We start from the raw sequence: 25,631 nt of genomic DNA, 5'->3' as shown, positions 1-25,631 counted from the left end.
AATTAAAAAAATGGGAGATATCATAAAAGAGACATCAGATCATCATAACTACCTAAAGGTGAAAGTTTAATGGCTTGTCCTCTGCTCAGGAACCTGTGTTAAGTATCTCTTTCATAGCTTTTGTGACCCTCTGTGTGTGTGCATGTGTGCAAGATTATTTTTTTTTTCCCCAGGAGGTTTTTTTTCCCTTAATATGCAGAGGGAAAAGTAGACAAGCATAAAAATGTAGCTGGTAGTTACTGTGCTTTTTAATTTTTTTTCCCCTGTATTTAGGGATACCTTCTTCTGGTATCTTTAACTACCTAGTGCTTCAAATTCTTACGTATTTCTGAAATAGTTATTTTTCTTTGTGCTGCAGTGTATATGTTCTATGTGTTCAGTGTGTGCAGAGTGCATTTGTGTATCATCTAGTAATTGCGTGAGTGTTTCTTCTGGAACCTGGTCCTCTCACTTTCCTTCTCCTCTCTCCACCTTCTTTTCCCTCCACAGTCCTCCCAGACAGTAAATAGTGTGTTTTTTACAGTTGTGTAGATCTAATTAAAAAAAAAAAAAGTGAAAAAAAGTGTGCATAGAAAACATTTCCACTGAGACACTGAGCTTCATTCTTTTAAGTCAAATGCTTCTTCTGCTATGTCATGCTGCATATGATAAGGTGCATATTTAATAAGCAAATACAAACAATTGTTTTAAAAGACTAGAAGAATTCCTCAGCAAGCTGATAAAGCACACCGTGCGTTATTCACTATCCATCTTAAGATTTCAGAAATGTTCAATGTTGTATTTTCAGTTTTAATTCATGAGTTCTTTCTGGAGTTAAACAGCTACGTCTATGCATGATTCTCACTCTAGAACTGATTCTTAATGCAGAAAATTATTTTTCCCAAGAGCCTAATATGTGATGACTGTAATGACTGGATTTTCTGCACGATATGCTTAGGAAAGGTATATATAATGAAAAAGCATAACATTATTTGAGTGATTCCATAAGATTTTAATGATGTACAAGATCATTTAAATTAGGAGAAGGAATATTGACTATGCAATCAACTACACAGAATTTGATAACTTGGTGTTATTATTTTAAGGATTATTTTCAATGATATTTGTCATTTTAGCTGATGTTTTAGTTAGCTATAATAGTTATCTGTGAACTTGGAATGGATGTAGCATTTTGTTTTGCTGCATAAAAAGGTTCTAGACTATAAATGGGTCTGGACTATGAAAGGCCAGACACTAAGATCCTTAGCATGTATTTTTGTAAACTTTTGAAATTCCAACCTTGCTGAATGCAATGGTATTTTTGCTTCTCTCATTGGTGAGGCCAGGTCTTCACTTGCATTGTTTCTACTTAATCCTAGTTTAGGCAAAGTCTAAAGGAATTTGACTAAAGATTTTTTTTACTTAGAAAGTAAGGTGATAGGAGTCGCAGCAGTTCAGTGCTTTTTGACCAGAAATTACATGTTCTGACAAACTGAGCTGGAAGTCAAGATGTGGAAAAAATAGAGGAAAAAGGTAAATGTGTATAATGAGTATAACATTGTAAATAATTCAAAAAATTATTTAGGATATGAAACTATATAGCTCTTGTATATGTTCTTATCTTGAACTGCTGAAATAAACTATCACTGTTGACTTCATTCAGTTTTGTTTTGGCTTTAAGACATACCTTTGTTATTGTTTGGTCACTTAAGCTTGTTGAGCTTTTGAAAGAAAATTCAAAGGATTAGAAGAAAATTTGGCTATCAAGTCTTTTGACAAATCTGTCTTAGAATTTCATATATATGTCTGCACTTAACACTCTGCTTTCAGCATTGTAACATTTCTGACACTTTAAAATACTGGACATAGGTAGGCAGTTTCTGGCTTACTTTGTCTGCAAGGCTTGTGTTGCGCTTTAGAGTGACATTTCCATAGCACTGCAGTTTGTACGGCCTAAAATTTGATCCGTAACTCATCTGATTTGTACCGCTCAGATAAGTTAAAGAATAAAGTGAGAATATTGGCCTCCTATTCAGTGAAACCAGTCAGTAATCATTAGTACAGAAACGACTATTATAGTACTTTACAGGATAGTTCCGTCAAATTTGCAACCTGATTGTCTCTCTGATTGTTTCTGTAAACTATCCTTTTTTCTTGTTGAGGAGAGATGGTTGACCTGTCAGTCTGGAGAACCCTGTTTCTTTTTATCTCGTTTCTTTCTCTTTGATCTGTCTAGGAGTTAAAACCTCTTGGCAGAGCTCTCACAAGATTCACGGGAATGTACAAGCCTCCCTAGAGCATTATGGTACACTCCATAGAGAAAGATTAATTTGTAAAAGTAATAATATAAATGTCAAGATTTAAGTGTAAGAATTATGTTGGGGGGTGGGAGAGTAGAGATTTAATCACACCCAGGGGCTGAAAAAAGGTAGTCAGGGAAACTATTTCACTAAACGGAAAAACTGTTGGAATATTTGCTTTTGAAGTATTTCTCAAAAAAACACAGATGAATGCCAGTTGGCATTGTGTCTTCCCTCCCCTCTGTCTGTACGTTCCTCTGCAGCCCTTATGATAGAGCAGTGGCATGCCTTCCAGTAGTGCATTAAGTGGGATGACAAACCACACCTAACAGTTGTGCCTTGGGGAGAGGATGAAAGAGAAGAGAAACAACTTTCTGCAGTGCTATGTTTTGCATACTTTTTGGTCAGAAAAGTGTGTCTTGCTCTTGCAAGGGAAAGTGTGTAATTGTCTGTAATACTTGTGGAAGTTAATTCTTCATTCTCAGACCAGCCCTGCCGAATCTGTGGAGTGAATTTGTGACCTTCATTCTTTGTCTAAGATTTTAGGTTCTTCTGTGTATGCTGGGTTCATGCCATTGCATGCTCAGGATAAAGTCTTAGAGCTTAAGGTGTCTTGGTATTCTGCTGAAGGAGCCAACAGAAACGGCAATAAATAGTTTGAACGTGCTCACAGTATTCAGTACTGCTGAGGAGACATGCTAAAGATCCTGGGACCTTGTCTATGAAAACATTTGCAGTGAGGGGTAACCTTGAGTTCCTATGAGACTTGGTGTGTAGGAGGCGTCCTTCCCTGCTCTTACTTCACCATGGAGACATCGCGGTGCTGCACCTGGCTTTGTTCCCAACTTTGTTGAAACTTAGGATCTCCCAAGTGCTGCTTGCTAACAACCTTGGTCAATCTTGTTAATGCTGGTTCTTTGTTGGCATGTACCAGACTGGTGTGTGATGCAAGGTGTATAGTTCATTGAGCTATATTGTTCCTGCATTGATTTGACTTCTGCATCAGAAATATTTTGTCCTTCATAAGTTATAGATAAATGAATAAATTTGTTAATTACTTTTTAAAATCATACTTACACTATCCATGCTATTGCTTTACAGGTGCATTTGCAAAACCAAGTAACTTTGAAGTCATGCATTACATTGTTTTCTGTGTTGTTTTTTTAAAATCCAATTTTAATGATACAACAGCCTATACACAGGCTTTTTCTTATCAGTGTTCTGCTTCAGGTGACATAGTCAGTAGTTTTTGTTTCTGAAATTAAAACAGCATTCATCAACTGCATAGTTTTTGAATGGAGTTTTATTTATCTAAAAATGGAGTGGTCCAGTACTGTGGTAGAAGAGGGATGGGGTTTTTTTTCTGCTGGCTCTTTGTCAACCAGAGAAGATTTTAATCAGACGCTGTATAAGTTGCAGTGGAATTTGTTAGAATGACTAAAGAGCTAATGAGAAATATTAGACAATTGATGGTGGTGATTAGCATTTGGCTGAAATACCAGTGGCAACTTAAACTGTGGTTTTATGGTGTTGTCAGTGTTGTTTTCCTGAATGGGATAGCAAAATTAATGATGAAAGGACAGTTTCTTTCCTTCCTCTTTTGGGTGAGGGTCATGACCTAGGGTAGCAAAGAAAAAATTATGCTTGTAGGCGTAGTGGTTGCCTTGGGACTGATGATTTTAAGATTCATTTTCTCCTTCTACTTGCTATACTTGTGTTTGCTTCTCTCCTTGCTGTGCCTGCAGAGATGAGGTGAGAGCCCTAAATCTTGGCAAAGTCAGTGGGCTGGATGCCTCTCTGAGCCAGAGATTCTACATGCGGTTGTCTTCAGCAGTCCCAGTTCTTTGGGGTGCTATACCAGTAAGCAGTCAGGGGAATCACAAGTTGTGGGAATGTGGTTTGGACCAAAGCAGTGTTTGTCCAGTATGTATCATTTGGAGAGTCCTCTTCCTAAGGGGTTGAAAGGATATTTTGACTAACGAGCGCACAGGATGAGTACAGGAAGGAGTTCAAGAATATGAAGTGAAATTTCTCATCTACTGTGGGGTCTCGGACTCGCAATGGGTACTTTATATTGAATCTCACTCTATCTTGAAGCAGCTACTACAGACATAATTGATCTAGGTCTGTTATGATGAGTGCAGAATTATTTCCCCTGCCTGTCATTAAACATAACTCATCTGAAACTTCACAGTCAGGCCCTTTATGTCAGTAACTCTGTGGTCAAAAGAAGCAGCTGCCAATGGACCAGAAAAGATTAAAACAGGTTTCCTGGAGATGTTTTTCATTCTTTTGGTCTCTTTAAAAAAAATCTAAAACAAAGTTTATTTTTCTTATAGTTAGCTGTCTCTCAGTAAAATTTAGTAGTTTGGAAAATGTTGCCTTTAGTGACTTAGGAGAGTAAGTGCCATTTTCCAAAGGAATTTGCAGGAATAAGTCTCACTGAAGTTCACTAAGACTTCATCAGGTAGCAGAGCAGAAATAGTTTTGTAATCTTAGGACAAACATAGCAGTTTAAATCCTACCACAGAATATGACATTATTCAATAAAGGTGTTTAGATGTTATTTGGGGGTTCTGGCGTTTGCCTGAAATGACGGTGGTTCAGAGTAAAGTCTAAACTCAGATCTTCCCTCTTTCCAGTGAGTACCTTAAAAGTGAAGGTTATTGAATGCTACAAAGTGCTTTCTTAAATCTCGTCTTTTGGAGTTGTTCATGAATTATTATAAATTGGAGCAGGGATATGAACCCATGTCTCTTGTTCCTCAGATTCGTTTATTACTGAACTACAAAGGCCGTGTTTGTTTGTTTCTAACTCAATGACACCTAACAATTTATACAAATAAGGAAAACTCCAGAAAAAGAAATGAAACACAGAACACCTAGGAGTTCTCAGCAGCTCTCTGGTTGAGGTATTTCCCTGGCTTTTATTCTCAGCCTCTGAGGTTGCTCAGGGGATTTTATTTTTCATTTCCCTTAATGTTCACTGGATGTGTCATGTGTACAATAGACTAAAGAAAAAAACATTCCATGCTCCTTTTCCACGGGGATGTGCTTTTAATGTTAGTATCACTTTTGCTTGTCCTGATACAGAATTCAGAAGACAAAATGTTACAATTTCTGATCACCATTTACCCAGGACAATTGTCTCAATTGCTTCTATCTTCTGATCCTCTTCAAAGATACGTGTATTAATCCCATTGAACGTCATCAAGTCTAGTATGTCCTTAATTATTTGGCAGAACAGAATGGTAGAATGTGAGACGTGAAATTACAGGTACAGTTGTCCCCTCTTTTGTGTGGCACATACCTTTGTGCAGCGGCAACATGACTGGCAATGGAGAAGCTTTTCTGTGCTGAGTTGGTTTAACCAGGTGACATCTTTAGCGTGGCTCAGTGTGTGGTTGCAGAAATGTTTGTGCTGTTTGCACGCAGGAGACCGTGCAGACAGCAAGGAAAGGGGAGGGGGATGCTATTTTGAAGGAAGTGCTGATTTAGGTCAGATTAAGCAGAAAGTATGGCAAAAGAGGTCTTAGTGGTTTAAATTTCCTGAGTTTTTGTCCTTTTGATAGTAATTTTGCAAGTAAATTGTGTGAGATTTTTTCTTTAACAACAGAAAAAATACAGGGAAAAGATTACAAAGGTGGCCTTTGCTGTGCAGGTTTTCAGCAAGTATGGATATAAGTGGCTGTTTGAGATGTGTAATACATCTGTTTGAAAGTACAGTACTTATTTACAGGAAAGTATTTTGCTGTCACGTCAGCTGAATACACAGTTTGCAAGTGATACTATTATCTGTTAAATCATCTTTCAGTACTAGGAATATATTCCTTAACTGTGTCCAGTCAAAATTTCAGATTTCAAGTTTTACTATAACTTTGTGGAAAAAGTAGTGTTAGTAATTTTGTAAATATGGAAAGTGTATGTTCCTTTTATCCCTGCAAAATAAGAAAGTGTGTCACAGACTTCAAAGGGAAAACAGTTTAGTGAAAATGGGAAAATACATGCAGCAAAATTTAATAATATGACAGGAATTTAAGTAAAACACAGAGAAGTTGAATACTTGCTTTAAATTTTATCATTTATATACAATAACACCAGAGTCTGAAAACTCTACCTATTAGCAATTGGTTCCTTTCAATAGAATTGGAGTTAACTCAGTACTAGGAAAGCCGCATCTGTATCTCAACTTATAACCTTAAATTATATGCTGACCTGGCAGTAAAATGATGTGAGAAAAGTCATAAATTTGACCTTTGTGCATATCGTGTTTCTTAATGCAAGCACCATATCCTTATTCTTTGTAGTATAGATTTCAGTATGCTACTATGTATTTTCCTTGGAATAAAGCGTGTTTGATATGTATATGCAATTGTTCTTAATAATATGTATATTAAAAACAGAAAAACAAGGAGAGAAAGGAGATTTGACTTAATTTAGTGTACTTAGATATGCTTAATTCTCATGTTTTATAAATTTCATTCAAAGGTAAGTGATCGTACTGATAGCTGAATGCCAAGCTAAACTGCAACAACTCCATTGTTGAAAAGTACACACAAAAAACAAACTGTGACCTGAAAAGTAAACTTCCAGAGGATTATACGAGAAAGTTTACTTACACATCAAGTATCTTAGTTGTAATTGTTCTGGCAGTTGATGTACATAAAATGAACAAAGTGGCTTGGCCCAGTATTGCATTAACAGTTGAATAAATTAATGCGTTCTCCATTGTTTATTTTACCTCCTAAAGTGTGAAAAAATTGCACCTTTGAACAGTAAACTGTATTGCCATAACCATCTGTTTGCAGTTTCATTACAAACTCCTACCAGAATAACCCTCACTTTGAAGAGAAAATTGATATGGGTTGTAAAAATTACAGTCTGTGACCTTAGGTTTTATGTCTCTTGAGGTATCCCTGGTGTGGTCTCCACTGCTATACATTATGTTTTCTTCAAGAAGTACCTTTATGTCTTCCAGCTAATTTCAGAGAAGAGGTCAAGTCCATGCCTCAAAGAGTTTGCTATCCCATAGAGCTGAGCACCTCTGTCTCTTGTTCAAGATCCGTATACATAAAACGGGTGTGGTGGAGAGACCACAGCAGCTTTGCCCTGCCCTGCCCTGCCCAGAACTGCTGTGTCAGCTGGAGCTGGCCCGTTGTTCTTTAGTGTATGGGATGATTTGTCCCCATGAACTTCGCTAGCTTAGTCTTACTTACAAAATTGCTAATATTGTCAATTAAAGCCAGTTCACAGCAGTAGTGTTTGTGCTTTAGATAGAACGTTCATTTTTAATGTTGTTGAAAAGTCATCAGTTTGTGTATTTTTGGATGCAGATTCCACATAGGCAGTAAAAACAGTAATTTCTAACTGAAACATTTGAATACAGGTAAGTTAAAAACTGCAAAATGCCATTATTTGTAATCATGATGCTTTTAAAATAAACATTCTGGATAGTTCAGTAATGAAATCTTACAAGCTTTGTTTAAAAAACAAACACTCCCCCCCCCCTTCCTCTTGAGCTTAAACAGTGGCTTGTTTAAAAACCAGTAAAATTCCATAACACTTAAACTCTTTTGAAGTAGTTCTTCAACATCAGCAAGTAATTCTGCAAATTGCTTTTGAAGATGAGGCTTCGTTTACTCCAGTGTGTGCAGTCTGATGGAGTGGATTAGCGGGTGTGGACTGAAATTGTAATTTAGGCTTTTTTGTGTGCATGTGTCTTTCTCTAGAACGCTCCTTATCAGATACATCTCTATCCTCTTGGAATAAATAGAACAAGGCTGTTCTGTTTAATAGTCATTGGTGAAAACTTGGTATGTATATAATGGCATTACATTCATGTTAACTACTAAAAATCAATTTTTTCATCAGGTTTTATAGTAGAGCACTTTTTTTTTTTATCAGATCAGTTCCCAGAACAAGCTCGCTGCGTGGTCACACAAATGCCAATGATGGGGTAGGGGTAGAGCAGAGATGTGCAGCTGGGGTAGAAAAAGGGGCAGCCTGGGTTTCGATTGACTTACACTGTTAGGGGACTGCACCCTAGGACTGAGTGAGTGTAATAGCAACACTTTGCATTTAAATTAGTAGTTGTGTAATATGATAGCCAAGCATAAGACAGTTCCCTAATACTGATGTGTACATTCAAAAGGAAAAAAGAGTGCCAGGCACTCAACTAATGCAAATTAGAATGATTTTATTGATTTTATTTTTTTTAACTGAGTTGCATGGTTTTATGCCAGCTGAAAGTGCTTCCTTTCATTTTGAAAGATATGTAATGCTTTCTATGAAATCTGTAATTATATAAAAAGAAGACAGCTTTCTCCCTGCTTATCACAAATCAAACCTTTAAAGTAGACAAAAAACCTGTTATAAGTCATTATTTCAAACATTTCATATGCAAAATAGTCTGTTCAGGACAGGGTTTTTCTTTTAGATGAAAAAGTTGAATATTAATTGTCCTTGAATTTTTGCCTGTTCCTTTGCACTGTTTTTTTTGTGGATGAAGAAGATTTTTAGATACAGCGTGGCAGCCCTTTAGCTTCTATAAACAAAAAACCACCCCACTAACTTATTAATCCAATTAAAAATACTCAACAGGAAGCAATGAAACTTTTAAACTGTATGGAACAGGTATTTTATTTTATCCTTATTTGGAAAACTTCACAAGTCCAAACTTGCTTTAGCTGTCTCTCTCTGCTTGATTTCTGTTCTTCATACAGGTTTCACAGTATCATGTTGACTACTAATGCTTTATTTCTTTATTTCTTTAAAAAAATCCCAATCTATGGATTTTTGGGGGTCAAAGCTGGTGGTTTATTTTTTTATTTATTTACATAATTTTTGTATGTGGCACAGTGTTGAAAATACTATGAAAAATACTCAAGACAGTGCAAGGTAATTTGGTCACTAATTGTATGATAGGAAAGTGAAAAGCAAAAAGTATTCAGTCTTGAATTTGCCTGGAAGTACAGCTTCTGTGGGCATATCATTGTGGACACTGGAAACATTATGTATTTATTATATATAACAAAGAGTTATAGCATTAATAATTCAGCTGGCAAGAAATGGTTTATATTAGATTATAAATCCTCATATGTTTCCACTGAAAAGTGCTACAGATGTGACATCAGATTCCATTAAGCTGAAAAAAGAAATGTAACAAGGAAATGTCAACTGATAGGAGCACTTCTTCTGTAGTGGGTGGAGAAAGGAAGGGAAAGGTTCATTTACAGAGGGATGAAGGCTGAACTTTTATCATCCAGTATCTCCTATCTTGCTGGGTTTACAATAGGGGAAGTTCACTCTGTTTAGCTCAAGAACTGTGACTCAAGGAGAAGCAGCAGCTAATGCACACCTTCAGGGCGTATTTTCCCATTGTAGGAGCATATATTTTATAAATCAAAAAGTAATGAATTACTGAGTTGCTTTTATTGCGAATTTACCTCTTGGCAGCTTTTATTGGTCATAAAAAGTTGAATACGACTGAAAAGCATTAAGCTAAGACCACTTAAGGAAATAAAGGTGGCAGGAGGCTGCAGGAGCTGGCTGCGTTGCTGCAGATTTTTGTCTGTCTTCATGAGTCAGTTACTTGATTCCCCAGGCGTGCTGCTCATCTGGATTAACCTGACGAAAACCCATCTAATAAAGTGACAAGTTTGGTGTTCTCTTGCCATGCGATTCTGGGCAACAAGTAGACACCTCAATAAGAGAATGCGTAGCGAACTTCCAGATAGAGGCATTGCTGTGCACATTGATATTAAACTGTGTGGATAAATTTTTAGAAGATTGGTTGAATGTGAAAATGAGTGCAATAGAAAAACAAGTTTTACACAGGCTTTTAAAGAAAAAAAATACCCTCATACCTTAAAAAAATTTTTGAGAACAGACAAAAGCAAAATCTGGTTATTCCTCTAGGAAGTTTTACTGCTTTGTTACATGTAAATCGTTAAACAGGGACCGCACACTTGCTTGGCTTTGCTGACTCTGGTTTAAGACCGCTATTTGCCAATCAATTCTCTTATCTGTTTTTCTTTACCTATAGTGTTGTTATTTTATTGGATGAAGAATGGTCATAATCCCTTTGCATTAAGGACATTAACTACTTTTGTATCTTACGAGTGTGGAAACAGAGTAAATGGAGCAGTGAGGACAGAGTTATTTTTATGTTATAATTGCTTCAACCTCTCGAGTTGGATTTTTTCGCAAACATGGAACATTTACTTCTTGGATGACTGCTTTAAACCCAGTCCAACTGGTAGAGGCTAGGGGATCATGACTGTTGTTTGTCATTTTAACCCTCATAACTTGGGCATGTAGCTTATCTATACCATAATGTATTTGTCGTTTTCCCTTAACTGCCTCTGTTTGTTTACACCAACTTTTGCCTGGGCTCTAACTGAATTGTAAGATCATTGAACAGGAACTGTTCCCACTACATATGTTTAGTGCCTATCACAATGGGTCGCCAAACGTCGTGTTGTCTCTCCTGTAATGTAAACAGTAAGAAGCTAATCTTTGTCACCGAGATTTTTTTTTTCTCTTTTAGTGGCATATGTGAAGTTAGTTTGTTTATTTTGGATGTAGGTCTCCAACATTTTAAGTGATCTGCCTGCGTGGCCTGTTACCAGTCTCCTCAAAAATCCGTAATACAAGGTATGAACCCTTTTTACTGAGGTGGTTTTGGTGTGACTTTACAGTTCTTGGCAACTTTGGCTTTGTCTGTCCAAGCAGAAGTTTTCTGTGATTAAACATGGGAGATGACATAGGGCAGTGCCTTTAATTCAGTCGCTTTTTAAATTATTAAATACTTAAGTAAAGCACATAAGACAGGAGAAGCTTTCCGTAGATTTTGGGTAAAGATTGTTTCTGCTTCAGTCACGTGTTGTCTGTCCAGAGGTCATTACAAGAAGTCATTTAAATCAGTGCAAATCCAACATAAATTTTGATTTGTTGAATGGTCTGAACTCCCAACAGAGTAACTACAGGAAATCTGTTACTGTAAACCTGCGTGTTGAGGAGTTATTTTAGACACCCTTGTGTGATGTTGTGAAACAATTATTACATAGAGTTAAAGGAAGCATTTAAAGAGGTTTTGTGAGTGTTCTTGCACCTGTTACACTAACATGTTTTCGGTTTACTCTTCAGAATAAAACTTCTAATAAAATCTAAGAAGTATAAACCTTTAATTACGTGTGTTTAAAACATACATGTAATACAGTAGGTGTTTCAGAAGCTATCAGTTAATTGTTTTATACATAAAACAAGCAAGGCAACCATCTCTGTGCAGCTGCTGGACTTTAGCACTGATTCATTGAAAGGAGACAGTTCAATGCCCAGATAAGCCTTAGCCTTTCTCCTCAGGTAGCCAACTATGGCATAGTGCTTCTGTATTATGAGAAATAGTGAATAATTGTTTCACATTCACCATCTCCATGTCGTTCATGATTTTACAGACTTCTGCCATGTCAGCCCTTAGTGTGGCACTGTACCTAGAATACCTTTAGCCTCATGGCACAGCCTGCTGCACCACTATCCTTTTCTCTTCCTCATCTTGAAACTCAGTAGCATTGGAAAGGTGCAGGTCGTCTTATTTGTAACTGGGGCACCACAAATCTAACTCACTTCCATTATTTATAAACAGATCCTATTCTTTGGGAGGGTCCTTGGAGATGGTCCTTGAGGAAAGGCCTACATCTGCCTCTCTAAACTTGTGTTTAAGTACTTATTCCCTCCATTTGAAAAAGCTGCATCTACAGAGAAATTGTTGTGAGTCCCAGCAGGGCTGTACACAACAGTAGAGACCACAGCCAAACTGAGGGGGGTTTGGTTTGTTTGGGTTGGGGGTATCAGTGTAACACTGAGCTGAGTACTGGTATGTGTGGAGACACATTTACCTGACCTATGAGCTGATTCAAGAGCTTCTCAGGTGGCAGACCATGTATGGGTGCTGCCCTCAGGGAAAAGATAGGGGAAGGCATTCAAGCTGCCCCAAATTAAGTGTAGAGGGAAACTCCCAGGTGACTTGTTTCAGAGCATGTCCAGGGTCTGTCACATGTGGAGCACACCCCATATCACCATAACATCAGTGCCAGTGAATGTTTCTTCCTACATCACTAGCAGAACATGTCCTTTTTATTTTCTTTATTGGTTAGCCTGGGCTAAGTCTTAGGCAAGTTGCTCTAGTAAGCAAAAGTTATCCTTTGCATAGGTATCCTGACAGCAATTTGACCATGTTGTTCAGACATATATAGCCTAAGGTAGTGGAGGAAAGCAGAAGACAGAGATATCCCTGGTGCAGTGATTCTTAAGGCATTTTAGCCAGAGATAGAGAGAGTGTAGGTGGGAAAAAGAATGGTAATTTGATTATAGGCTTCAATACAACAAGTCCAACTTATCCGTAACAGACAGTGTGAACAGGCTCCTGCCTGTAATTATGGCAATCAGCAGGTGCAGGAAGAGCCTTAGGAGAATGATTTCAAGGATGGAAGGAGGACATCTCAAGTATGGGTGGCATCATAAACAGCTCTCCACTGGTAGGAGTCACATCTGCGGAACTTGCATCCACTGTCAACACTTGTCTAGCAGAGAGCTCTTTGCAGTGCGTGGTTGTCCTGGAATCACTTGAACCAAAAGGGATTGAGTTCTCCTGTGCAGACTGTCAAGCTAGTAGCATACTGTTGTAATTCTGACTAAGTTGTCAATGCCATTATCAAGTCAGTCTTACAGACAAGATGAGCAGGACTTGTGACACACTATTGCACATTCAAATAGTACAGAAATGGCTATTAGTGCTTGCTTTTCGGGATGAGGGGAGGACTGTTTAATTTGGATGCCTTTTTGAGGGATTGTCTTTTGACACCCTTCAGCTGCCTTTTGTCAAAGGCTTGGAAGAGTATTTTGGGGAAGCATTGCTGTATGCTTCCTCTGTTCTTAAATTTTCCTTTTGCTGTTAGAGCCAGGCAAGATGGACATCTCATCTGACCTGATACGGCTTTCTTACGCAATTTGTGCTTATGTAAGTAATCTGTCTTCTGTGTAATATGAAACGAAGTTGTCTCACATGCTGCCTCTCCTGGAATACAGCTTTATTAACTTACACATACTATATGCACTAGTTCAGCATTGCAACATCACAGAACCTGATCACTGAGCACAGAACTAGAGCGTGATTACTCTGTGATTAAAGATTTACCAAATCAAGTATGTGTTATACAAGGTTGTTGCAGCATCAGAACTGCTATTCTGAACAGATAAAAGCTAATATAAAATATTTTTGACATATTTGTCTTTATAAAACTTCACAGGACGTTTCCTATTTGAAGAATAATTTTTTAAATCTTTCTCAAATGTAGTAATATACTCCTTTCTCCTTCCCGACGTCAGTGTTTAGATCTCCCAGCATTCAATTATACTTACTTCTCTCACTTCATTGAGAGATACTTTGATTGTTCCTTTTTAGACATTGGAGAATGGACTATTTTAAAATAATTCAAATATATATGTTTATTAAAATGAAGAGCATTAAGGGTTTGAGAGAGCTTTTGTATTTCACAAAGATACTTCTCTTTTTTGGGAGTGACGTTGACCATTGATACCTTTAATTCTTTCCAACTGTCTGTAACTGTGGTGATAGGAGAGCATTGTCAAAGATCAGGATATATGGAATGGAACAGTTTAACAAGTAATCATGGCTACTTGGCTTTTAAAAGCATGAATCTTGATCAGTTTCAGCAATTAATATTTTTGTCTTAAAGATAAGATAGAGATATTACATACAGCTTGATATACTTGGTCAGAAACTGGTTAGAATTAATGTTCTGTAAAGTATGTAAAGCAGCATAAGAATCATTGGTAACTGTTTACATGCTATTAATAATTAGCAACCTTCATACTAGTCTGTTAGGAAAGAACCACGCATTGGGTACAATAGAAACTCAACTCCATACGGTTGGGTTCAAATTACATTTGACTTGGACAATAAGGCATGAATGGGGCTCATTTGAGTTTCTGCCACTGTAAACAATGAGATGTTGGAATGTTTCATTTGTTTATTGATTTATTTATTTGGACAGGTGCAGGTTGATCATATGAAATAATTTTTTATTCAAATATAGGCAGAAAATAGCTTAACAAACATTGTCCAGTTAGAGTGTATGATGATAACCAACATCTTGAATGGACAGAGTCAAATTAATTTAGCCTGTGGCTGGTTTTGAATTTGGCTCTTAAACTAATCAAATCATGTTGTAGAGAAAGTGCTTTATGTACTGTCCAGCCACTTAGAAAATAGAAAATATAGATTTTATTTTCTGATTAATTTCTTTTTAGGTACTAAGTTCCTTCTTTTACTTTCTGTTAAAAATTATGTGCATGTCTGTGAGGTAGATCCTGTTAATGCTAATGGGGCTCATCCTTGAGAAGAGGTCATTCAAATCTGATGGATCCCATCTGGATGAGGATCATTCTCTAGGGTGTAATTTTCCTCAGCTATTTGAAACCCTTTCCTAAGTGCTCCAAAGCAATCAGGTTCTATAATTTGCAAAATGGAGGAAAGAGCCAGGAAGATTGTTGCTGGGATCATACATTAGGAAGTGGTATCATAGGACTAATAGCCTAAATTAATGCAAGGAGAGCCTTGATTCGGGCTTTTTTTGTCTTCTCCATCAGCTGGACACCTGCATTTCTCCCAAGTGGACACTACAAAGGGAGAATGGATGATGGTAGCACATCTTACCATTTGGGGCAGGGGAAGGTTGAAACTGAAGTATCAATATGAAGGTACATGCAGAAGACATTATCCTTGGTCCACAGTTTCCCAACTCACTCATGTCAAATAGAAAATGGCACAGCAATCTGCAAACGAGAGAAAATCCCACAAATACATGTCTTACAGGTAGAAATAAACCTACGAAAGGATTGAGTGGACCTTACACATTTAATACCTTAAACTATCTTACCACACAACATAGCCTATGCTATTAAGTTCAAGTGTTACAACTATGTGTTGTGTCATAGTCCTTTCAAAGTTGTTCCTCTACCTCTCACCAGGTGGAACGGATTGGATATACACTCAGCTTGATAAACAACGGCTTTAATATTTCAGTTCACACTGAGAATTTGCTGTCTTTATTTCTCTTTCAACATTATATTGCATTTAAACAATGACAGGGCTTCTCTTCTAATGCACGCGTTTGATTCCTGTCAGTGCTAACAGAAGGTATGTGCAGACACCAATGGAAGAGTAGACTAGAGTTTCTCTTGAGGTGAACAACTGTTTATAATTAGAGTTGTGGGAATGAAGGAAAACCCAGCTAGCAAGCAAACAGTCACTCTTCCAAAAAGCTTGGTAAACTCATAAAGCTCAGGAGCTTAATCTCTGAACCAGAGTGCTTGTTATCTAATCCCCACCAGCTGTTGTGTACTTGGTAGCCATGACATCTGTAATAGAGCTGAAGGGCCTGTCTATATTGGTTGGCACCTTTACCCACCAACTGAACTTGATTCTTCTTTCATTGCTCACATTTACCTGCTTTAAATCATTAACCAGTTGCTCAGGGTTTGATCATCCATTTAACCATACTTTATAATAGAGAGCTTGTGCTGCTTTTCACATTAAGCGTATTTTAGGTATGTAGGTTTTCAGCAGGTCTGGTTTTTGCCTTGCTAATAAGAGAAAGGTATCAACCAAAAGAATTTCTTCTGGTTGCATAGTGATTCCTTATATAGACTTAAAACTGACCTAGGAGTGAAATCTCTTGAGTTGTATTTCAGCTGAAAAATACCTTCACACTTCTAATAAGCAGGGTGAAGAATTATATATGTGTCTCTGTTAACTGGTGTGTATGAATTGATATAGGTGATTATAGAAGATAGAATATAGATGTAAGCAAGTGTGTACGTGTTCACTGTAACTGTGGAAGAATGCTTGTTTTCAGGGATTGGTTTCAGCTGTGCTGTGGTGGGCATCATTTTTTTAAGACAGCAGAGGACAGAAATTGGCCCAACTTGAGAATAGAATCCATTTTAAGTCTCCCAGTTCTTGGGTGAGTGCTGTGACTTCACACCTACTGTTTGACAGTATCCTCACCACCACAAGCAGTGCAGAGTAACAGCTGTTGGGCCTTGTAAGGGGTTAGAGGGAAGGATGTCTTGTTCCTGGATGCCAAATGAGTTTGGTTAGGAGGTAAGCGCTGAGCTGTCCTCCTAAGATAAGACCATTTCTGGACATGGAAGAACTTAGATCTATGAGTTATTTTACTGGTTAAAACTTAGCTGCTTATAGCTTCCTAGCACCTGAATGATTAGATTGGGAATCTGAAGTTGATACTGTGGCCAAAATTGGGCCCGAAGACTACCACAGTCTTAAGTTAGCTGTCAGCATAATATTATGGATCTAAGATTTTGAACTGTCCTAAGGCAATTCTCAGCGTCTATAACACTTACTGTCAAAATCCAGAATAATGGTCTCATAAATAAAACCAGCTATACCAAGTTTTCAAAGAAAAGCCTGTTAAAATTTTGTTAAATTTCATTATAGTCAGTTTTCACTTGGAATTAACTTTACTGATGGATTTTTTTTTTTTCCCCCCCAGAATGGCACTAAGAAGTTCTGGGATTTTATGAGGACACATGACAGGTAACAGATGGAATCGCGTTATTTCCTTTTGTCTTTATGTTGTTTTTCATACTGTATTCTCTTCCACTGGTCAAATCTTATTGATGTAGAGTCACTTCTTTCTCTTCCAACTTCCTCTTCAATTCTCACTTCTTGTGTAATACTTGCAGATAGTTCTCTACTATTTTAGACAGAATTAGCAGAAATTTTAAAATCTCCTCATGGTTTATTATGTTTTCCATAAGTTTAGTCTGCGCTTGACTTTTCAAATGTTAGAGTTTTGGCACATGATGTATTGTACATTTTAATGATTACATAGAAGATGGAACTGAAAGTTTGGATTGTATGACTCTTTCTTTTTTGAGTGTGAATATATCACCTGAAGGAAGGACTCTGCTCCCCACATACTTAACCCTATTGTTATTTGTGCCATTAAATGGTCTAGTCCCAAGTATGTGACCATAGTCTCTCACCTGTGAATATACAATTCCAGGAATTGTCCTAATATAAAGACTGTTAAAAAGCAATCTAAAGTTATGGTCATACTGTTTGATTTTTTTCACTGGCAATTACTTGGAATAAGGTAGAGATTCTGTTTTATGTTTGAGTAATTCCTAGTATTATGCTAACTTTTTTATTTTAATCCTCTCCATTACTGCTATATAAGGATGTTTTAGGCAAAGCCTAATTCAAGTAACTTTACAAATGCCTGAAACCTCTCCTAAGCACACGGGAAGAAATGGATGGCCAGCAACTTAGTTCTGTCTTTCCAATTGTATTTCTCCGATCAGGGAAGAAAAGGAGTTAACTCCTGACTTCAAAGATCAGTTCATGCAAAATTGTAACAAATAGGGTATATATGAAACAGGCCCAGTCTCAGAGTTATTAAATACTAAAATATTCATATGTCCTTTTTTAAAGTATAAATATTAATCTAGTCACTGAAAATTCAGGTACTAGAAGATAAAAATAAAAAGCAAAGGTAACAATGTTTCCCTAGAAAAAGCTTTTCTAAATCTATTAAATGTAAAACATGTAGCAAAACACTAATGGCAAAAGAAATTGTGACTTGTAACCAGAACCATGTTGAGATATATTCTTCTTGTGTGTGAAATTAGTAGGTAAAATCAATTGCATTTTTGGAAATTCTTCTCTGTTGGAACCCTCTAAATCCTTACAGTGAGTCTTTTGTGTGTAGGTAGGTACCTGGGATGGACAGAAAGTGATAGCAACACTTTTTACCAATATAAAGGTTGTGAAGGTAAAAGTGCCAGAAAGACTGGGAAAATAATAGCTAGATTAAAAATGTCTATACTGCTTGAGAATGAGGACAGAAAAGGGAGTGATATTTCGATACTGAACTTCACACATGCTTTTGGAATTTGCCTGGAAGACAGTTCTGTCTTTGCACTTTGTCTCTCCATATGGGCATGTGCCTGGATTTATGATCACAGATACAAAGGCTGAAATGATAATTGATTGCTGGAAATTTAATATATGCCCTGTACTTTCAAGCAAGTGAATCCAGCCTCAAGTCACAGTGCTGAGAACATGACTTCCAGATGAATAATTTGTATTATTATTTTTGTTTAAACTTTAGATTATCGCTCTGTGATAACGTGTGAATATATGCAACTAACTGAGTGGGGTAAATATTAAAGGATCAGTTTTCCATGAACTTCTTGAGAACAGTATTTCTGAAGGACTTTTGTGGACATTTTTAAAATAGTTGAGAACATAACTGTATGAAAAGACTACGGCCACATGTCATGCCAGTCATCTCTGGTCACATAACATTTGTTAGCTTCAGATGTACAACAGCTGCCATCCTAACTTATTAGCGACTACTATTGAACTGTAGAATGTCTAACGCTCTTTCACAAGTAAAGTCGATGCAACTTCTGACACCAAAGGTAATAACGTGAACTTTCTGTATAGGAAATCCATGGTTTTACATAAATTCTATTTGTGAATATGAAGCCAATTATTATCAGATAGATCAGTCAGGTTCAAAATGCCTTACAATGCATTAAGCCCTACATTTTACTGTACTTTAATAGGACAGCTGTGATGCTAGTTATATGGAAAAGTCACGTTGTCTAGTTGCTGAAGAGTATAGAGGACTACATACTTAGAGGATGCTTAGAGGTTCATTACTCTTAATGAAGGATAAAATCTTGAAGAAGAGGAGGGGTTTCTGGGACACACGTCCTGTTGGTCAGTATTTCCTAGCGGGTATGTCTTCTTCAGGAAGATTGTAGGTGTTTTCCAGAATTAAGATCCCTTTTCTATCATTAAGACCCCTTTTTCAAAAGTACTCAAAACTTATTTTACTTCTGAAAATGCTGTAACAATGTTAAATGCTCCAAATTTTTTAAAAAGGGCTGTTCACCTAAATTGTACATACATATTGCTAGATCTGTAAAGTACACATATGTATATATTATATATATACATATAATTGGTATGTATAATGAATCTAATGATACACAAAAAAATACTGAGCTAATCATATAAAAACAGACATTGAGCCTAACTCATGTCTTTATCTGTCATCCTCTTTCATCAGCATAAGTAAATGTTTGCTTAAGACTGACTTCTTTGCTGTATGACAGTGAACTGAGAGCTTGTGTGCTGGGTTCCTTTGGGGCCCCAGTGTTCTTTCTCATTTCAAATGAGGTTAATATAAGCCAATATTCAACAGATATTCAGAATATAGTCTTAATACAGGAAAATATTTAGCAAGAGAGATTAAGTTATTTTTGTATAAATTTATCCTTTCCAACTGTTCGGATGAACAGCTGATTAAATTATACAAAGACAAAAACATGAGGACTGCAGTAGTCATTTCATTTGCCTTAAGTGTGAGTCACCTCCCTTTAAAATCTCACAATATATTGCAGTAGGTCAAGATCATTTAACCATATGCAAGCTGGGGTGACACTAGCACAAGCTGAAATAGCAGATTTTTTATTAGATATTCCTTTTTTCTTCTTCTTCTTTTTTTCTTCTGAGTTATTGCAGATGTGGGCTTGAGTCTACAGTGTGTGGTTCCTGAGCTTTCTTAAGATCAAGACTGTTCAGAACTAGGGTATCAGTCCTGGAGTCACCTCTGCTTTATTCAGTTTGTAATTTCTGCTGAACATATAATTGCTTGCTCTCAATCCCTATGCCAGTTACAGGAAAAAAAAAATACTTTTTGCAAAATTATTACTGGCCACACAATAAACTGTTACCAAGGCAAACCTTCAAAACCCGTGTTGTCAAAAGTCAATTGAGTGTCAGCATAGACAAAAGCAGCAGCATTTCCTACCATATTGGGGTTCAAATTGTAACAGAAGGAAGACCCAGGACACAAAGACATACTCACGGAGAGTAGTTAAGTCCTGGAACACTTTGCTCAGACAGGTTGAGGAACCTCCATCCCTGGAGAAATTCAAACCTTGACTGGACAAGAAATCAGACCTAACTTAGAAGTTAGTCCTATTTTGAGCAGGAGGTTGGATCAGATGATCTCCAAAAGTCTCTTACAACCTGAAGGTTTCTATGATTTTATAAGTAGATTAAATACTTAATGAATGTTACAGTTCCCATCTGACAACTGTCAAAAATTTGTAAACTTGTCAAGAAATCTGTCAACTTATAAGCCATTTTTCTATTGGGAAATAATGCGTTTACTATCGTTCTTGTCCTGCGGAGTTACATTGAAGTTAATCTTTCTTTGAAACATGCAGATGAACATTATCAGAGCTCATTGCAAGGTTTTATTACATCGTTAGAAACAACTGTGAAGATTACTAAAACAGAATGAAGAAAAGTAAAAATCCTTGATTACCTCTTTTCAATTGTAATTATTTAACAAGTTTATCGAGGTGGTGCTCCTAAGTGTTACATAGTTCTGGCCTGTTGTGTTAGGCAGTGACACACAGCAAAAGATGCTTTCTGCAGCTATTTTATGCACTGTTTGCTTTTCTAATTAAGTTTACTTTTCCTCTGAATACTCAGCTGATGTGTTTGCTCATTATTAAACGTATCCTTACGAAAACCAAGCAGAGTGCAAGAAGTGAAAATTTGAATGCAAGTTGTATTTCAAGATGCTTCTTAAGACTTGGGTCTATCAGAACTAGTTAGCAATTTGTGGTGGTGTGATTTGCGGGGGGAGGAGTTGTTAATTTTTTTTTAAGGTCACTGCTTTTAGAAATAAAAACCTGATCAGAAGGACATTTTCCTTCTGCAAATTTATGGTGATTTTCTGTCAGAACTAGAAACGTACCAAATATTACAAAGTAATCATTGATGCCTGTAACAAAAAATTATTCTCTAAAACCAGACTCACGTTCCAGCTATATTCTCCCTCATCCTAATTTTGCTATATTTAGTACAGTAAGAGCCTGAAATGTAATACTTAAGTTTTACATTCATCTACTTTATAAAGCAATAGACCAAGTTCGTTTCAGGTTTCAGCAACTCCCCTTAAACAGATTCAAGGCTTTTAAAAGACATAATTTGGGAACAGATGAAGGTCAGTGTACAGTCATGTGCTCGCTTTTGTGCTTTGAGTAATAACGTTCAAGAACAGGAACATAACCGTACCTTTTGCTAGTTGACAAATAGAAGGACAGCTTTCAAATTGCATTGTGAATGGATATAAAGCAAAGTTATGGCTACTTCTCTATTTAAAAGTATGAAAAATTCACTGTAAAGTACACTACATTTGAAAGAAAAAAAAGTTGAGGAAACTGAATTGCATGCAAGATTGTTATGTGAGTTCCTCTTAACCCTGAAAACGTCATGTGACAAGGAAAAGGCATTAGGACCAAAAACCTTACAACTCTGCATGCACATTGTACCCTTGTTATGCTGTGGTTTTAACTACAAAAACATGTCACAGTGCCTCAGTAATAGTTCCTGACTTAAAAGTTCTTAACGGAAAAAACTTCTAAGTCTTTTCTTATCTCTCTAAAAGGAGGAGGAAATAATATTCCTGCCTTATAAGATTGGCTTCTTTTAAGTAAAGAGATTAATTTATTTCACATTTAAAACAAATTAATTCCTAATTTAATTTAACTGTTTGCTCAGAAAAGAGGCTTTACAAAGAAAAATGAAAAGTGTAGTTTTCCATCAGGAGGGAGTTTGCAGGGTGAAGGAAACCAAGGCAACCTGCACCGCGGCGTGTTGTCTCCTACAGGTACCAGCGCTGGGAGTAAACAGAAAGAGGTTCTCGAGGCAAGTTAAAAATGAACATAACTCAGAACAGGAAGATGAATATACTCAACTGGTCACTCTGTCCTCTGAAGTTACCTGGCCGAGTGCTGGCATCTGCGTGCCCCTGAAGTCAGGGAGCACGGCTGCGCAGGGGGGAGCGAGGAATGCTGCCGCCGAACAGCTGCGCTGGGAGCCTGCTGCATCCCCGGCCCTGGCCACGAGAGCCGGCCAGGTGATGGGTCGCTAGAGCCACGCGAGTGGCCTGGAGGAGCTGGGGTTGCTATTCTGGCTCCGTGGATGTAGCAGGCAGCTATGGAGACAGCGTGGAAGTCATGCGCCCTGACCACATTATAGGAGTGGATTAAATTCCTTCTCCTATTTCATATGCCAGATCATTTGGGCTTTATGGGAACTTAATCCTCCATGTATTTTTCTGGTTTATGTCCTAGTGTATTATAAGACACCATGAAATTTAACTCAGATGCTTCCTTTGTGCAAGAATTATCACAGTAGCTTTAAAATGGGTAAAATACAGCTTTTTAACATCTTTATAGGTAAAAAAAAATCTTCCTTGGGTGGCATGTGCCTTTTATGTGCAGTGATGTGCTGTTGTGCTGTAAACCTTGTCTGTCTTTGTAATGTCTCCTCCAGGGTGTCAATGGTGTGGAATTTTCATTATTATCTTCAAAGATAGTGCAGAAGATAACGCAGTGTTTAAAATAAACTGGACGTAGTTCAACAAACAACAAAAATGATGAAAAGTTTAGGGAAATAATAGCTGAGAGAAGGTAATGATGGCTGGGCATGTTCATGCAAAGGGTAACACAACTGAGGAGAAAAATTACTACTTATCACAAAAATGTAAAGGAATGTTATAAAGCAGGCCAGAATCATTTTAATTTCATCAGTAATCAATGACAGAACAAGAAATAGCGTCTGATGTGGAAAGTATTTTTTAAATTGAACACTAAGAAACCGTTTTTACCAATAGGCAATAAGACAATCTAGGAAACCATGTTTTGTAATCACTGTCATTGAAAACACTCAGGTCTAGACTTGATATCTGTCTATCAAGGATGCTATCAGGATAATGATATTTTTCCTGCTATTAGAAGGAAAAAATGTAGTAGCCTATTAGTTTCCTTCAACCCAAGTAATTACACGATTCGTTTGCATATGATATTTGCAAATAAAATGCACTTAATGCTTGTGTTTTTTTGTTTTTCGTTTTGGGGGTTTTTTTAAGCGAAGAATTGACAGATCCTCTGCTTATGTGCCAGGAATTCTGCAGGCGTATTTACTGTCTTTTAAGATGTCTTACTATGTTGTTACCTTAGGATCTAAATAAAATCATAGCAATGAGGCAAAAATAAATGAATTTGATGCTGTAAAGTTATCAGAGAAAAACACAAAATCAAAAGCCAAATTTTCAGATTCTCATTTCACCTTTTTAAATATGTGATATGAAAGCACCATATAGCATATATGGTGCTTCTCTGCTGTATCATTGAAATAGGGTAAAATGGCAATAAAAACTTTATTGAGGGCATTGCTTCATTGGGAAGTTAAATGTTTGCCTAATTTTAAGAACAGAATCCATAAAAATTCTTAAAACTAAGCAAGTACACAGGAGTTTCGGCTGATTAGTCATAAATTTCTAAATACAGGTTTCTGGTAGCCAGATTAGAGGCATCTTGTTTTTACAAATTTAGGAATTTCATTTTTAGTATTTACAATAATATGCAAAATAAGTGGGTATTTTTTTAGGAATTTCATTTTTAGTATTTACAATAATATGCAAAATAAGTGGGTATTTTTAATTCTCTTATAGTCACTGAAATCAAGACGAGTCTTCCCTCTGCTTCCAGGTGGTTTTGAATTAAACCTGTTCTGTCTGAAGAGTGCCAAAGTTTTACACGGTCTAGAGACAACAGCATGGTCATGGCCTGCATTTGGGATCGGTAAAAATAATCTTATGAAAGCTAGGAAATGTTCTGTCATCTGAGTGCCTGTATTTTTAGAATTTTATCTGAAAATATCTCTTGGAAAAGAGGAAACTATTGAAACCATTATTCTCAAAATGGGGAAATTAGGTAAATTGTGAAGAACTGACTTTCTTAGTCTGTTTCTCACTAATGGTGGTGAGACTATATAAACGTATAGTCTGGCAAAAGATTGTGTTATTTACTTCATATTTGGGTTTTGGTAGGTAAGAAACAAAGTTGCTGGTTTGTCCTTTAATTTAGCTAGGGCAGAACACTCGAGCTTTTTATTTTGTGAACTGTCCTTGAAACCTGATATTGTTTTAAAACTTTGATTTTTGCCATTTCAGAATGGAGTCATACTTATGCCTTTTAGATGGATTATTTATTGGTCTTATTATGTGATAGCATTCATAAACGGCAGTTTCACAAATAATTAGGAATTGGAACAAAAGCCCGTCAGGCTCTGACATCTGTTGCACATAATGCCCACAGAGCTTTATTTAATCAAATAAGTTAGACTAAAACCTGAATTTATTTATTAAAATATTTTGTTGAAAGAATCCCATTGAGATGCAATGTGTCATTTCCAAGGGTATCCTGGGATACGGGCCAAGATATGACACGTAAAGAATGTTATTGAGAGCAATGTGCTTTGATGTCTCATTTATTTTGCAGTTGAATTTACTTTCTATTTTTTCCTTTGTTATATGAAAATAGGGTGCTGGGAGGATTGTTTATTCCAAATAAGTTGTTCTGCATCATATTCTCTGCTGGGTACAGATTACTACTTTACAAGTAGATAGAGATCATGTTTTAAAAGTGCATGTATATGGATTTGTTAGCACTTCTTAATTCATTCTTCCACCGGTCTGATGATTAACCAAACATATGCTTCCTGTTTTATGGTGTCATGAACAACTTCCTACTGCAGTTCAGTTTACTGAAACCAATCTTCCTTTTGATTTTTTCCAAAGTAATATTTATTTTCTTAAGCATATGTGCCTCACCACTTTATTCTGGTTTTACTTAGTATTAAATACTTAAGTTGTATTGGAGAAAGCATTCAAATTTCATCAGAATACAGAAGTCTTCTAGATGTCTCTAATTACCTTTTGCCAAATCCACTTTATCTGTGATTAGTATGAAAGGCTGAATGTTTTTGTCAGGAGCTTATAGCTTTGCTTTTGTAATAGGCTGCATTTTAAGCAGCCAATTGGATTGGTGTTGGCCTTTGAAAAATGTAAAATGCTTTGAAGGAAGACTTAAATGAACCAGTAAAGATTGTGCAAGCACACACATTTAATCTCAGGACTATCTGCATTATACTTAAAGCTCTGGGAAACTATAGGAATTGCACTGGAGAATAATCAAAGGGTACAGCTTTATTACACGTCTGTTCTGAAAATGAAGGGACTGTTTTCTCTGGCTTAAAGTACTAGGTGCTGCTCTGATAAAAGGAAGAAGACAGCACTTTAGATACCACATTAGAAGTTTTCAGGGACATGTCCAACTGTGAAATTGATGGTGAATTTGAATACAGCTGTAA

General features: G+C 36.8%; 1 protein-coding gene across 4 annotated transcripts in view; it reads left to right on the top strand.

Annotated features, from left to right (window-relative positions):
* NUDT14 (nudix hydrolase 14) overlaps nt 1-25,631 on the top strand; it is a 66,248-nt gene that overhangs the window by 11,590 nt on the left and 29,027 nt on the right. For 2 of the 4 annotated variants that reach the window (XM_076345595.1, XM_076345598.1), the window contains exon 2: nt 16,873-16,916. In XM_076345595.1, the coding sequence (XP_076201710.1) occupies nt 16,873-16,916 (44 nt within the window). Of the gene's footprint in view, nt 1-10,864; nt 10,934-13,233; nt 13,296-16,872; nt 16,917-24,026; nt 24,062-25,631 lie in introns of those variants that run through there. The other 2 variants (XM_076345596.1, XM_076345597.1) reach the window with 2 other exon arrangements.

The sequence above is a fragment of the Aptenodytes patagonicus genome, chromosome 7, assembly GCF_965638725.1.
Source record: "Aptenodytes patagonicus chromosome 7, bAptPat1.pri.cur, whole genome shotgun sequence".
NCBI lineage: Eukaryota > Metazoa > Chordata > Aves > Sphenisciformes > Spheniscidae > Aptenodytes > Aptenodytes patagonicus.
Note: the sequence above shows the minus strand (reverse complement) of the source record. Positions and strands in the feature narration are given on the sequence as shown.